Genomic DNA, 13,394 nt, shown 5'->3' on the forward strand with positions numbered 1-13,394 from the left:
TCCAGAAATCCTGGTGGCACAGCTGAGGGAGGCATTGCCTTTTTAAAACACACACACATAAACGCTTTGGCCCGCGCCGGCACTAGATTTCCCCCCCCAACAATGTATAATGTAGTTGCGAGATAACGCAACAGCGAAATAACGCAACTAAAGTCAATAATAATTAAAAAAAAATTCTAACGAAACCAATTGAAGTGGCAATTGAGGCTATTCCAGGAGGGTTTTTTTTTTTCTATTTGTTAATTTCGAAATATCGCTATTACGCAAGAAATATGAAGTTTAAAAAAAAATGGCCATGCGGGCACTTTTGGGAAGCGCCGCGAACGGCTGATGATTGGCCAAGGGGGTGGATGGGGTGGGAGGACGGAAAGGGAGAGGGTGACGCCCACAAAGCAGTCGATCCGGCGTGGATGGATTTCCCACAGCAAACTCCGAGGAGTGGATCCGGTGTGGATCCGGAGGTTTTCAAAAACTCCGGAAGCATGTTGAAAAACATACTCCGGCGTGAAACCCCTGAAGCGCTGGAGCAAACCGCAGCGCCAGAGCAACAGGTGCGAAAACCAGGAAAAGATCCGGAGATAAATGGGGTGCTACGCCGGAGTAAACGCTAGTGCGAAAACGCTCCAGGTGTGACAAGTGCAGGGCTTTTTTGAACAGGAACACACAGCAACACAGTTCTGGCTAGCTTGTGTCATGGGGTGTGGCCTAATATGCAAATGAGTTCCTGGAGATTAATAGTGCTGTAGCAAACTTTTTGGCAGATATTCTTAAATTTAAATTTGACCATGTATGACTGTATATGTAAATCTGGTTTTATTTCAAATGTTTAAACCTTCTTTTCTGCTCTGTATATATCTAAATGTGTATGTTATGCCATTAAAGGTCTGCACAGAGTTCCTGCTGGACTTTTTTGTAAGCCCTGTGTGAAACAATGGTGACATCAGGGAGTGTGGCCTAATATGCAAATGAGCTCCTGCTGGATTTTTTTATACAAAAAGAGCCCTGGACAAGTGACTTCCAGTAAAACAACTAACAGTAAGACAGTTTTTTCCTCATGTCCAAGGGTTTATTATCTTACCTATAAGATAATGTCTTCCTATCCTAAAAAGCAACATTAATTTTTTAGCCTCCCAAGTGCTACAGCTAAGGTGTGGCCAAGGCTATTGTCCTTATCCTGGCTTGTGCTATTTGCATTTTTATAGTACTGGTATAAAACAGACTACTACTGGCTATTCAATTATTTCTAGAATTTATAATAGTAAAATAGTATAAATGCCAATTTCAGTATAGATGACAATTCCTGTGTTAATGCTAAAATAAATTTTGGCAGTTTTTAAAGTGCACCAAAACTCCAGTATAGATAACAGTCTATCTAGACTAGTACTTAATAGAATCTCTAACCACTTTCGTTCTTTTGGCTCCTTACTCTGTAAAAATCCAGACTCTTTGGATGATTACAAATTCAAGGACCAAGCAATATCCCAACTTTACTGTGATAATGGCAAACGGTAAGGTCTTCCCATTTTATTATTTCATCTATCTGTATTAAGAGAATCCATGGTGGGCATGATCCACTTGTGTACCATTCAGAAATATTCAGTGTGTCCATCTGTGAAAAGTATTGTACAAAGGTTAACTCTCTGAATTAGGTTAAAAAGAGAGATGCTTTAGAAATAATCTAGATAGGTTTACTGAGAAAGCATTAATAGATATAAAGAATATAAACTTTGGTAAACTTAGTTGTTCAGTGATCATATATATTAAACATATGTATACATTAATCAAGTGAGTTCACTACATACAGACATTCGGGTAACAAAAAAGAGGGGGGGGGTAGAATAAAGGAAAATATCCATGGTCAAAAAGGTCTGCACTTGGCTCCATCACCAAAAACTGGACCTAGGTATGGTGCTCATATACACTGCTGCTGCCAAGCTAGCGTAAGGGGTCCTCAGCCCACAGAAGAATCAATAAATCCTTCATTCATTGTCTCTAGGGCAAAAAGAAAGTAAACTTTCACTTTCTCTCTTAAGTGCCCATGAACAGGAGTCCACATTTTATCTCCCTCTCCCGCCTTTGAGTGAAGGGAGACCAAGTTCTCCTTTCAAAACAACTGCCTTATACAGGCAAAACTGGTTTTAGATTCAGTACCCAAGAAACAGGCAATCAGAGTTTCGCAGCAACAAAATTCTTATTTACAATCCAATGCCTTTCTGTAGCTTTTGTACTTGGCTATTTTGAGTTATTTCACATACAGAACAAATGTTGAGTGTAAAGACATACAAGATTCCCAGTTAACAGAAATAATTAGTACTGTACAGAGTTATAATTATAATAATGTTTTAAAACCAACACTACTTTGTATATACAAAGGAATATTAAATTTAATTTACAAGAAATAAATATAAAATTATAGTATAACCAAAAGGTAGATGTTGTTTTGCCTATATACAGTGCTATGTGTCTGTGACTACAACTTCTTAAAAGGAAGATGCAAACATCACAGATTACTATGAAACTCAGTTTGAGCATCTGTTTTAAAGTTTAGCTTACAGTAATTATTTTTGTTCATTATTGCAAACTGTTTAAGGTTATTCCTAATAGCAAGTTGAACTTAAAGGATCTTCCAAAAAATCCAGTTGTTTACAGCTATGATGCTGCACCTAAAAGTACCTTGTCAATAAGAACCGCAGACATTAAAAGAAATTATAATAAAAACTCTGATAGTCTTAGTTAATGCTGTTTCAAAATCAAAGGCTGCCATCAATTTTACTATTGTATATTAAATAATGTCATTTTTTGTTTTATCACATTATGCAAAACAGTTAAAATATATCTGTATTCACACTTTGAAACAAAAGGGACTTTTAAAATCACATTGGTTCAACAAAGTGCAGGTTTCCTCTCTTTGAAGTCCTTCTCACCGAAATGCGAGATTTTTTGGGGTCTGTATCATCAATTTCTTGAAATGCAAGCTGTTTTCCTGAAAAGTCATGAAGTCGCACATCACCATTCTGCACATTAAAAGAAACACCATTCTTCTCACTAGGGATGTTACCTGAAATTTAAAAAAAAAATCCCTTAAAATTTAGCTATGGCAAGGCACTGTTCCTCAGCATCACTTCACCCATGGAATGACTTCCAAACTATTCACATAATGAATAAATGGACCCTAAGAAATGGAGCTGATTTTTATTATCAAAAGATTCATAATTATTCTGTTTCATTCTATCCAGAGAGAAAGAGATAATAGTATTTTCATTAAACCAGCTTCTTTTGATATACTGGAGTATTATATAACTTATTTTCATCATAATAATAAACAGGTTACATAAAATATTGCATTTAAATGAACCTCTCAATTATTTAAAGGATTCAAGAAACACACTGTAACATAAAATATTTGTTCAAACAAATAGTATGCCTTCTAAACTTCATACATCTAGTACAATTGTTCTGTTGTCTACTTTAATTTGTCAAGATGCCAAGCCACTTCTAATATCAAAAGAATATAATTTGAAAAACTGGTAATTTAAGTATACATACCATTCCCATTTGTGAGCACCGAATAATCATTATTCATTAGCATTGTGGTAGAATTAGTAGAGTTACTGTTTGATTGTAAAGAATTTGAAGAACTGGAAACTCCTTGGTTAACATTCTGCTTCTTTAAACCATTAGTAGCAGTTCTACTCCAATCTATACAATACAAATAGCAGACAGTAGTGTAGTACATTAAAGCTTCATTCAGTGCAATAAAAACCTGAGTTCCATTTGCACTATTTTTGATATGCTATTTTTGTAATGACTGTATGCGCATCACATTTTACAAAATGTATACGCTTCAATGTTTACATACATATCACATTTGCATATTCTCTTTGATAAGTGTAGCGTTTTAGTTTATAATAGTCTATTCAGTGTGGTGCTCAAGAATGTGTGTATTTTTAAAAGTTGTTTACAATCTCAAAGATAAGGAGTCACTTAAGATTGAAAAGAAACCTAAATACACATCCACTTTTATCTTCTGAAACCAAAGTTTCCATTCCACTAATGGTGGAGACTTTCTCCAATGGAAAAGGCATGCTCTACTGGTTGGAAGGTTCTTGTGTCAGAGGCTAAACTAAATCATTGTATCCAACTCTAATTTTTTTCTTAGGACACCTGGCTAACTCAATGCGCACTGAAAACACACAGTATCTCTAGAAGGACTCTGAAAGTGAAATCTTGGATTTAGCATAAGGTAACATCCTTGAGATGGATCCTATAAACCTTTTTAGCTAATTATGGATTTGAAAAGGGCCCAGTCCCCTCCCATTTCCTTTTACTAGCAGAACCAAGCCTGGAATACTATGGTTGCCTAGCAACAGCCACTGAAGAAACCTGTTGCTTAAAGCTACAGATGGTCTGTTGATCATTTTACCCCCTTCCATGTTTTGGACTTTTTTACATTTTTTCCTGCAAACCTGCGATCTTTTTCAGGTTTATAGAAAGATCTCTCACCCTCTTCACAACTCAAATCACCAGATTTTAAGTGTCCTCAGAGTTGGCTGACTTGACTCTTGGAACATATGATATAATCAAATAACACTATTTTATTATTTACCAGAATTTTCAGCCAGCCTGTATTTTCCACAACAGAGATATCGTCTCCACTGCTTACGAACATTTTCCTTTGCTACACAGTAGAAGATGAAGATGAAAAACCCTGTAAATAATATGTTACAAGTTTAGAGCAAGGCATTGAATTTTTGTTTTGACTTTAAGGAAATTTAATCAGGATGGATAATATATGATGGCCTTTTCATACAACCAACACTTAGTTTACTGTTGCCATCATCCTATGAAAAAGCAGTCACTGGCCGTTTTCGCACTTAGCGTTTGCTCCCCTTTTTCCGCGGCGCAATTATGTCCAGAGCATTTTTCTCGTTTTCCCACTAGTGACTCTTTGCGGCGTCGCCTTCCCTGAAGCCCCGGCTCAAATCGTTTTCCCACTGGCATCGGCTTGAGTCCGATGCCCTGTCAATCATTTTTTTTTTAAGCGCAAGTCTGGTCGCGTAATGACGTACTAACGTACTAACGTAACATCGAGCTGCTGCCTCCCCTTCATTTCTTGGACAAACCGCATCACGTGTGCTGCTGCTGCTTATGGATTGGCTGCAGCTGTAGAATCCTCCACAGCCCTTTATGTATTAACGGAAGCATTCACAGTGGAGAATCCTAGCACTAGATTCCCCCCCCCAAATTCTGAAGCACTAGATCCCCCCCCCCCCAAATTTCCTCCGCTCTCTTTCCCCTCCCCGGCTGGCGCTTGCAACGGGGACCTGACTGATTCCTGCTGCCAGAGCTCCCCCCCCCCGCTCCATTCTCTCCTTCCCCTTCTGTGGCGCGTGTGAGGAGCTCGGTCGCGTCTACTTTCTAACCGAGCGGAATGTAGCCAGGGAGAAGAATGCAGGACTCCAACTTCCCATTTTATACATGGCGATTTTGTGCAGGTCCAGAAATCCTGGTGGCACAGCTGAGGGAGGCATTCCCTTCTTAAAACACACACACATGGACGCTGTGGCCCGCACCGGCACTACATTCCCCCCCCCCCCCAGCAATGGTCGTTTTCGCATTATCGAGATAACGCAACAGCGGAATAACGCAACTAAAGTCAATAATAAAAAAAAAATTCTAACGAAACCAATTGAAGTGCCAATTGAGGCTATTCCAGGAGGGTTTTTTTTTTTTTCTATTTGTTAATTTCGAAATATCGCTATTACGCAAAACTGTGAAGTTTAAAAAAAAAAATGGCCGTGCCGGCACTTTGGGGAAGCGCCGCGAAATGCTGATGATTGGCCAAGCGGGTGGATGGGGTGGGAGGACGGAAAGGGAGAGGGTGACGCCCCCAAAGCAGTCGATCCGGCGTGGATGGATTTCGCACAGGAAACTCCGCTGAGTGGATCCGGAGTGGATCCGGAGGTTTTCGGAAACTCCGGCAACTTGCTGAAAAACATACTCCGGCGTAAAATCCCTGAAGCGCCGGAGCAAAGCGCAGCGCCGGAGCAACATGTGCGAAATCCAAGAGAAGATCCGGAGGTAAATGGGGCGCTACGCCGGAGCAAACGCTAGTGGGAAAACGGCCACTGTGATTCTAAAAAAACCCAGAGCAATATGTGATCACCATTTTAACCTAGCAGCTCATTTGTTTTTGAAAACGAGTTTATGCTCAGAATATTTGTATGAAGAAAGTTCTGAGAATACAAAATTCCACATTTGGACCACTTTGGAATATATTAATGTTAATTCTGCCAGGACATTAGGGAATGGTGAGAAGAGTTCCTTCCTGCTTGTTACATTCTCCATATCACAAAAAAAGATTTCAGATTTTCTTTCTACAATCCTGGAAGCTCATACAAAATGTATACTGCAAGCTAGGAAAGGTACAGATAGGTATATAAAAAGGCCTGCATGGTTAATGAACAAAGTAATGGAAGCAGTAAAAGATAAGAAGGATTCCTTTAAGCAAAGGCTTTGGCAAATAAAATGCAACTTGGTGATCAGACAGGCAAGAAAGGACTATGAGAAACCAATTGCAAAAAACATAAAGACCAGCAATAAAAATGTCTTCAAATACATTTGTAGCAGAAAACCAGCCAGAGAGGCAGTGAGGTTACTAGATTACCCAGAGGTAAACAGATTACTGAAGGATGACAGGGAAATGGCACAGAAATTCAATGCAATTTTTTTGTTTCTGTCTTCACTGTGGAAGATGGGAGGTGCTTGCCCATTCCAGAACTGTCAATTTCAGGAGAGGTGTTGAAAGACCTGAGGTAGCAATAGAGGAAGTCCTGCAACTGATGGACAAATCACCAGGCCCAGATGCATACATCCAAATGTTCTGAAAGAACTCAAATGGGAACTTGTGGGTCTCCTGACAAAATTATGCAATCTATCACTAAAATCTGCCTCCATTCTCAAGGACTGGAAGGTAGCTAATGTAAGCCCCATCTTTTAAAAAGTTCCTAGAGGAGATCTGAGAAATCCCAGGCCAGTCAATCTAATGTCGATACGGGTAAGTTTGTTGAATTTGTTATTAAAGATAGAATTAGTAGGCACATTGATGAACAAAAGTAATTGAGGAAGAATCAGCATGGATTTTGTAAGGAAAAATCTTGTCTCACTAAGCTTTTAGAATTATTTGAGGGGGTGAACAAACATGTGGACAAGTCCTCTTTGAATTAAAAACTGGTTAATTAACAGGAAACAGAGTGAGTATAAAATGAGCAGTTTTCACAGTAGAAGGTGAGGTACCACAGGGCTTGGTACTAGGTCTGGTGCTTTTTAACTTGTTCATTAATGATCTGGAGTTGGGAGTAAGAACTGAAGTGTCTAAGTTTGCAAATAACACTAAGTTGTTCAGGGCAGTGAGGACTGTGAGGTACTGCAGAGGTACCAGTCAAGGCTGGGCAACATAGCAAATGAGGTTCAACATGGGCATGTGCAAAGTAATGCACATTGGAGTAAAAAATCATAACTATAAATATACGCTGATGGGATTCACACTGGCAGTATCTGACTAAGAGAGAGATAACTCACTGAAAATATCAATTCAGTGTGCAAATGCAATTTAAAAATCACAAATGCTATGCTGGGGATTATTAGGAGGCGGACTGAAAACAAATCAGCCAGAATTTATTTGGCTGTGTTGGACTGGATGGGAGTGTTGGACTGGATGGGAGTGTTGGACTGGATGGGCCATTGGCCTGATCCAACATGGCTTCTCTTATGTTCATAATACCCCTGAATAAATCTATGGTGCAACCTCATTTGGAATACTGTGTACAGTTCAGGTCACAGCGCTCCAAAAAAAGATATTACAGAATTGAAAAAAATGCAGAAAAGGGAAACTAAACTGATTAAGGGAATGGAACACCTTCCATATGAAGAAAGGTTAAAGAGGTTAGGGCTCTTTCACTTGGAGAAGCAACGACGTAGGGGTGACGTGATAGAGGTTTACAAAAGTATGCATGGGATAGAGAAGGTTGAGAAAGAAGTGCTTTTCTCCTTTTTTTCAGTTTTGGAACTAGTGGGCACTCAATGAAATTAATGAGCTATAAACTTAGAAGAGATAAAGGAAGTACTTCTTCAGCCAAAGAGTAATTAACACCTAAAGAGTAATTACCCCAAGAAGTGGTGGCAGCTACAGGCACAGACAGCTTCAAGAGGGGATTGGAAAAACATATGGAGCAGAGGTTCATCAGTGGCTTTTAGCCACAAAGTATAGATGGAACATTATGTCTGGGGCAGTGATGCTTGGTTTTCTTGGTGCTTGGGGAGCAACAGTGCGAGGGCTTTTGGATTTCTAGCCCCACTGGTGGACCTCCTGATGGCATCTGGGTTTTGATCACTGTGTGACAGAATGTTGGACTGAATTAGCCATTGGCCTGATCCAATGCCTTCTCCTATGTTCTTATGGAAATTCTCTCCAATGAATTCATGATTCTGCATATTTTCTGAATTCTTACACTTTATTATTTCAAACAAGTGTCTAACTTGAATCTGGTGAAACATTAATGGATTATAATCTTCCTACTTATCCTTTCCCCCAGCAGACATGTGTTGCTGAGAAGGCACTCCGGATAGCTGGGGTACCTTGCAGATCGGTATGTACATACATTGTCAAAATGAGGATTCCCTTTGCCCAACCTTGCACAAGCAAGAATGCTTCTCATACTAAGTCTAGTTTGGATCTGAGCCATTTTATTTTATTGTTTAAAATAATGTTTAAGACAACTTCTGATTCAGTCTTTACATTTAACCAATATACCTATGTTTATGCTCCTTTCTCATGCCAATCTTATCTCTCTCGTTCTTGCCCCAGAAGGCAGACACTATGAAGCAATACTTTCACATGACTTTGCATAACTGACAAAACATGAGGTACTGTAAGGCTCTTAAATCTTGGAAAGTCTATATCAGGACTATTATATGGTTTCCTGAAATAGTTTCAGGAATTTTTAATTATTTTTTTTTAAAAAAATAGAAAAAAACATTATCTAAAACAAAACAGACTCATGACCAACCACATAAAAGACCTATATACCAAAGCATATAGAAAAAGCAAACAGAACAAAACTTCCGTAACATATATGTTACTTTGCAAAGCAATGTCTGATTGACACATCTACTTTATTTTCTCAAACCACTACGGTGTCCAAGGAAAGATACCAGACTTCCAATATCCGGGGGGGGGGGGGGGGGGGGGTAAATCAATCTTGCTGTTTTTATTTAAATTCAAAGTAACTCTAATTATGAATGACTGCTATGTAATTCAGTAAGATTAATTGTTCTAAACTCATATCATATTTTGACAAGCCAGCAATTGTCCTTCAGAATTTATTTGCCTAGAGACAGGGCCCCTGGTACACAGAAAAATCTATAAATTATGACTTACAAAATCAACATGTGCTTGCAGATACCATTAACAAACCAGCACGTACTTGTAGATACCATTAATAAACCATTTTCATAATCTTTTAAATAACTTAATTTATAAAAGTGTTGTCTATAATAGCTGTCCATAACATTAGAAATATTCTTTTTAATTATATAAATTGCTTTTTATAAACCCAGCAATACATACCTTGCAGGGTGTTGAAGATGGCAAAGAGGTACATAAATATAAGATTTACAGGACCCCATGCAAAAAAAGCAAATCCCCAAGTAATTCCCAATAAGAAGGTAAGGCCAGCAACACTTCTGAGATCTTGAATGCTAGTTTTTCGCTGGGCACCAAGTTGTTTCTTCTTTTTGATTCTGCAAAGTTGAATCAGCACTACGATGAACATGCTGATATTCAACAAGAATATTATGCAGAAGTATCCCACCACGGTTATATAAAAGACAATATTATTTTTAATCCAGCAACTAAAAAAAGAACAAAGAGAGAAAGCAAAAAAAGAAAGAACATATAAGTTAAAGTCATCATGATTTTTAAAAATGATAAAACATGTCACCTGGAAGTCAAAAAGTTACAATTAGCTCTGTAACATTCAAGCCTTGGAGAGTTTTGCATGCACCATCCTACAGTTTCTTTCTGGATTTTGTATATATATTGCAGTTCTGATGAGCACTACACAAATCAAATATATTTTAATCAACTTCACATTAAATTATGAACCAGGGGGGAAACTGTATTCATCATGATGTTTTCTAAGCAACTTGTTAAGAACATAAGAGAAGCCATGTTAGATCAGGCCAATGGCCCATCCAGTCCAACATTCTGTGTCACACAGCGGCCAAATATATATATATATATATATATATATATATATATATATATATATATATATACACACACACACACACACACACACACACTGTGGCTAATAGCCACTGATGGACCTCTGCTCCATATTTTTATCTAACCCCTTCTTGAAGGTGGCTATGCTTGTGGACGCCACCACCTCCTGTGGCAGTGAATTCCACATGTTAATCACCCTTTGGGTGAAGAAGTACTTCCTTTTATCCGTTTTAACCTGTCTGCTCAGCAATTTCATCGAATGCCCACGAGTTCTTGTATTGTGAGAAAGGGAGAAAAGTACTTCTTTCTCTACTTTCTCCATCCCATGCATTATCTTGTAAACTTCTATCATGTCACCCCTCAGTCGACGTTTCTCCAAGCTAAAGAGCCCTAAGCGTTTCAACCTTTCTTCATAGGGAAGGTGTTCCAGCCCTTTAATCATTTTAGTTGCCCTTTTCTGAACTTTCTCCAATGCTATAATATCCTTTTTGAGGTGCGGCGACCAGAACTGCACACAGTACTCCAAATGAGACCGCACCATCGATTTATACAGAGGCATTATGATACTGGCTGATTTGTTTTCAATTCCCTTCCTAATAATTCCCAGCATGGCGTTGGCCTTTTTTATTGCAAACGCACACTGTCTTGACATTTTCAGTGAATTATCTACCATGACCCCAAGATCTCTCTCTTGGTCAGTCTCTGCCAGTTCACACCCCACCAACTTGTATTTGTAGCTGGGATTCTTGGCCCCAATGTGCATTACTTTGCACTTGGCCACATTGAACCGCATCTGCCACGTTGACGCCCACTCACCCAGCCTCAACAGATCCCTTTGGAGTTCCTCACAATCCTCTCTGGTTCTCACCACCCTGAACAATTTAGTGTCATCCGCAAACTTGGCCACTTCACTGCTCACTCCCAACTCTAAATCATTTATGAACAAGTTAAAGAGCATGGGACCCAGTACCGAGCCCTGCGGCACCCTCAGATCTGCATTAGGCTTAAGGTTGTCCTTTATCATTGTAACAATGAATTTAAGAAGTATGGAGTACATCTACGTATTGACTTACAATTCATCAGACGAGCCATTGGGGAACTTTCCATATGATTCAAGTCCATAGTTATCTGGTCTTATTGCCAATACAATAGCTACTACTAGTGCTGGCACACCTAGAAGAGAAAAAGTAAGGTTGCAATGATTACTTAATAAATTAGTTAAATTAAATAACTTTTTGATAAAAAGTGGTATTTTTTTTAAATTGATTTTAAAAAATTGTGTGTTTTTAAAAAAAACAGGTTTTAAAAAAATATTCAAATCATAAAAGAATACACGGTGGCAAGCGGCATCTTGGGAAAGCCATTCTCTCGTATGTGATTATTTCAAGACAAAAAAAGTACCATATGAAATTTAATCAATAAACTGAATAAATTTGTTTGCAAGTAAATGCAGTGAATTGGTCCCAAGAGCTTCACTTAGTGGAAGTCATTTGATCCAACATATACTATTTTGATTTGTACAATATTGTACACAGATAACACATAACACATAAGTATCAATCTGAATAGAGTGCATAACACATATCATAACACTGAAGAGCTAAAAAGAATGACCTGGGGATGAGAACTTACCTGTAACAGCAAACATTTCACAGTGTGTTTTAAGTGTTCAAAGCGCTTCAAATGAATTATCTAAATTATCTTTTAAAAAGGCATGCAAGGTATGGTAATTACCTTGTGTTGCTCAGATGGAGGGAAAAGTACTTTCACTTGTTATATTTGCCTTCAATGTTTCCTTCAAGGAGCTGAGGATGACAAATGTCATCCTATTTAACTATCTTCACAACCAGGGCTTTTTTGTAGCAGGAACTCCTTTGCATATCTTACATCCCTGACATAGCCAATCCTCCTGGAGCTTACAGTAGGCCCCGTACTAAAAGCCCTGTAAGCTCTTCGAGGATTAGCTACATCAGGGTGTGTGTGGCCTAATGTGCAAAGGAGTTCTTGCTACAAAAAAGCCCTGTTCACAACAATGCCATATGGTTGTGAAGAGAGAAAGTTACTTGCCTAAGGCCAGTCTATGGTCTGAAGGTGACTTGAACTTAAATCTCCTTGGCAGGAATCAGTTCCAGAACAGTCAGTATCCACCATATTGCTTTTTGCACAAAATGAATTGTAGATATAAACCAATATTTATTTAAAAGATGCATACATACCCCAACCAACAACACAGAACTTCAGTATGTATTTCCTAACATAGGTATTGAACACTTTGACAAGGGCAAGATACATATGAAAGGCTTCAAGCCCCATCCAAGTGAAAGAAACCAAGAGGAAATAATGAAGAAATACAGCAACTGAGATGCACAGTTCTCGGATATGATGCAGAGCAATCCATGAATCCAGGAGGAAAACTAAGTTCAGTAGAAGTAATGCAACACACAGTTGAATAAGAATTTTAGAAGGATAATCTCTTCGAATTTTCCTACAAAAGCAAATAAAATATTATACGTTATTATTCTTGAACATTAGGTAAAACCACTTGTTTTACAAGATACAAATTGCAGTCTTTTTCATGGGCAGTTCGAAGGACATATGATATCAACTAAATTCAGTGAGATTATAATTTGCATATTACAGTCATTTTCTATTGCAAGACTACTCTGTAAACTTGATCATAACATTAACTATGAAGAAAATACAGCGTTTAATTATTTTTAAAATAACTTTTTGATATACATAAATAAGAATTAATGCGCTAATTTTACATTTATGTATTTATTTATAAGCCATTTCTATGCCGCCTAACTTAATGCTAAACCAGTGTTTAAAACAGATACATAAAATATTTAAAACAATTAAATAAAACATACAAACACACAAACAGGAATGAGTGCAAATAAAAGAGTTACTTGGGGTATGCCAAATTAAACAAAGTCTTCACCTGCTTGCAGAAGTTAATGATAGAGGGAGAAAGATTATCTTTCCTCCACAGGAAGGTTGGGAGCTGACTCGCCAGCTATAGCTGGTGAAGGCTGCCCCTGGCTACTGCTGCCACCTGTTAATCCAGATGAGCTCTAGGTCTAGCAGTAGCCTCAAGCTATAA

The 13,394-nt window shown here is 38.2% G+C and overlaps 1 protein-coding gene across 1 annotated transcript in view; it reads right to left on the reverse strand.

Moving 5' to 3' along the window:
* Positions 1-1,862: 1,862 nt before the first annotated feature.
* Positions 1,863-13,394, reverse strand: part of ADGRG2 (adhesion G protein-coupled receptor G2) — a 59,191-nt gene continuing 47,659 nt past the window's right edge. The window contains 6 exon segments of the mRNA XM_060234039.1: positions 1,863-3,058; positions 3,547-3,699; positions 4,607-4,708; positions 9,629-9,912; positions 11,362-11,461; positions 12,505-12,773. Coding sequence (XP_060090022.1) covers positions 2,874-3,058; positions 3,547-3,699; positions 4,607-4,708; positions 9,629-9,912; positions 11,362-11,461; positions 12,505-12,773 — 1,093 coding nt within the window. The 3' untranslated portion in view covers positions 1,863-2,873.

Source organism: Heteronotia binoei, chromosome 3 (genome assembly GCF_032191835.1).
Source record: "Heteronotia binoei isolate CCM8104 ecotype False Entrance Well chromosome 3, APGP_CSIRO_Hbin_v1, whole genome shotgun sequence".
In the NCBI taxonomy this organism is placed as follows: Eukaryota; Metazoa; Chordata; class Lepidosauria; order Squamata; family Gekkonidae; genus Heteronotia; species Heteronotia binoei.